This window comes from Trichechus manatus, unplaced genomic scaffold (assembly GCF_000243295.1).
Source record: "Trichechus manatus latirostris isolate Lorelei unplaced genomic scaffold, TriManLat1.0 scaffold00113, whole genome shotgun sequence".
NCBI classification, from domain to species: domain Eukaryota; kingdom Metazoa; phylum Chordata; class Mammalia; order Sirenia; family Trichechidae; genus Trichechus; species Trichechus manatus.
In genome coordinates, this window is record NW_004444049.1 from 1,384,566 (window position 1) to 1,386,834 (window position 2,269).

Genomic DNA, 2,269 nt, shown 5'->3' on the forward strand with positions numbered 1-2,269 from the left:
CTTGCCCCAGGGATTCTTTGCCCATTTGTCCAGGTCGACCCTTCTCTTTCTTGCCAAACAAGCGGCCAATGGAGGACTTAATCCCCTTCTTCTTGGGGGCTTTGTGGAGTGAGTCCTGGCTGCTGTTACTGCTGCTGGGGTTGCTCACATGACCATCCTGGGAACCTGTCGAGCTTCAAGAAAGGAAGATTATTTGACCTTTAACCTGCGCGCTCATCGCAATAAAGCATTTTAGTCACGTTAACTTAGAACATCTCACAGTTCTAACGCTGGCTCTTCAAACTGCAGAACAAACCGTTCAAGTCTTCCTTCCCCAAATCCTCGTGCAACGCACTATGCACGACACCAGTGTGCAATGATGACGTAACAAGAACAGAACTGTTTCCGGGAAGCTGAGACGCTGCTGGGCGGCTCTCGCTCATGGGAAGCACACTGCCCCCCGTGAGGCCGGGCTCCCGGGCAGCCAGGGGAGCGGCGGGCGGGTGGGCGGGCAAGCAGCCTCGGGGTCTGCAGGCTGCTGCCCGAGAATCCCTTTCCTCATCTGTGGAATGGGAGCAGGGTGAACCACTGGCAGGACTGTGGCAAAGCTGACATACATGCCCTCCATGATGCATGGCCTGGTCCACTACAAACACTCAGTAAGTGGGAGCTTGAAAAAGGGGTATGTTAGCAACAAAACCGCTTACTGCGTTCCTTAGAGGAAGCGCTGGGCAGGGGGCTTGGAACTCTGAGTAGCTTGTAAAAGGACAAGAAGCACCTGAGAGTCACTGTCTGTCCATCTGTCTGTCCGACAGAGCTACATAGATCTCAGCGCAGACGAATCAGAAACAGCTAATCTGCCTGGCAGTTCTCCATCAAGAACAGAAGGAAATTTCTCAGACTGGGCAATTTACAGGATCTAAAGAAAGAAAAGTTTTTCTAGATTTGCTGATGCAGTAAAACCCATGAGAGCTGGAACTTGATGAGACTGCCTTGTTCTCCCGGGTCTCGCAAGTTTTCCGCCTCTGACAGGATGCGGTCACCACTTTTCTATCGCTCTGTTAGTGGAAAACAGTTGAGTTTTCCTTCTCTGACAGGTTTCTGCATGACACAGGTTCCGGCTTTTGCAGGATTTCCCTGTATAATTCCACTGCTCCCTCTCTACACCCAGTCTGCACACACACACAGGCACACAGCTGGATCTCACTGCAGCCTGGAGCAGGTGTATCCTAGGGACAGCAGCTAAGTCACCACACCTACGTTCACTAGGGCTACAGGAAGAGACCGACAGGATTGTTGGACTGAACACCAAACCCCAGGCTGACTGGGGCTGGGCGGCTGGTGCGTGGGTGCCATGCTCCTTACTTCCATATGTCCCTGATGTCCTCGTGGCTGACCGTATGCAGGGCTCCTTTGTGCAGCCTGTCCAGCCGCAGTGACCGCGGGGAGGAGGGCGGCGACGTTTCACATTTTATCATTGTCTTGTCATCTCGTACCTCTTCTCTGGAAGCTGGCAACTGAGGGGTTGAGAGAAGAGTAAAATGAGTTACCAGCAGACTGTGAAACAGCCAGACAGCCCTTCAATTATCACCATAAATGTACTTGAAAATCTATTAGCCAGGCTTTCTACTAACTACAAGAGGCTTGTTTCAGTCTGACGCTGTTGTACAAGGCCATCTTACTCACCAGAAGCAGGAGCCAAGGCTCACGGGGCAGAGGCGGACTCCGCGGGGAGCAGGCCATGCCTCAGCCTCGGGCCCCATCCTTGCAGTACCTGGCTCTGCCCGCCCTAGAACTCCAGGCCTTTGGTGAGGACAAGCACTGGAGGGTCAGGAAGGTGTGGACAGTGCCCGAGGACGCACCACTATAGCTTTTAGACAGCTTAGGTGAACTCATTCTAGTGATACCACCAACAAAAGCTCTTTTTCAGACTCAGGCTCTTCCTTTTTGTAAAGGAATGTGGGTACGCAGAGTGCAGGGGAGAGAAGAGGGTGGTAACGGTGGTGTGAACAGATGAACCCCCTCAGCATCCAGACAAGGCTGATTGCTAAATTTGGGTTTTGTGTTTCTGACATGGGACTAGATCGCATGAACCACCGGCACAGCAAACATTCCTCTAAACAGTAAGATGTGAACAGTTAATACCTGCCTTTCTATGGGATTTTAATGGGACTGTTGATGGGATTCTGCAAAGAATATCAGCCCTGTGGCAGCTCCACAGTGGCTCAACGAGAAGCAGCTGGAAGAGCACTGAGCGGAACGTGGGTAAGATACAATCCTTACCGATAGC

General features: G+C 52.0%; 1 protein-coding gene across 1 annotated transcript in view; it reads right to left on the bottom strand.

The window, feature by feature from the left end:
* The window catches only part of PPFIA1 (PTPRF interacting protein alpha 1), a 121,686-nt gene that overhangs the window by 28,726 nt on the left and 90,691 nt on the right, over positions 1-2,269 (bottom strand). The window contains exons 14-15 of the mRNA XM_023738113.1: positions 1,345-1,496; positions 6-173 (exon numbers count right to left, since the gene is read on the bottom strand). Coding sequence (XP_023593881.1) covers positions 6-173; positions 1,345-1,496 — 320 coding nt within the window. The remainder of the gene's footprint in view (positions 1-5; positions 174-1,344; positions 1,497-2,269) is intronic.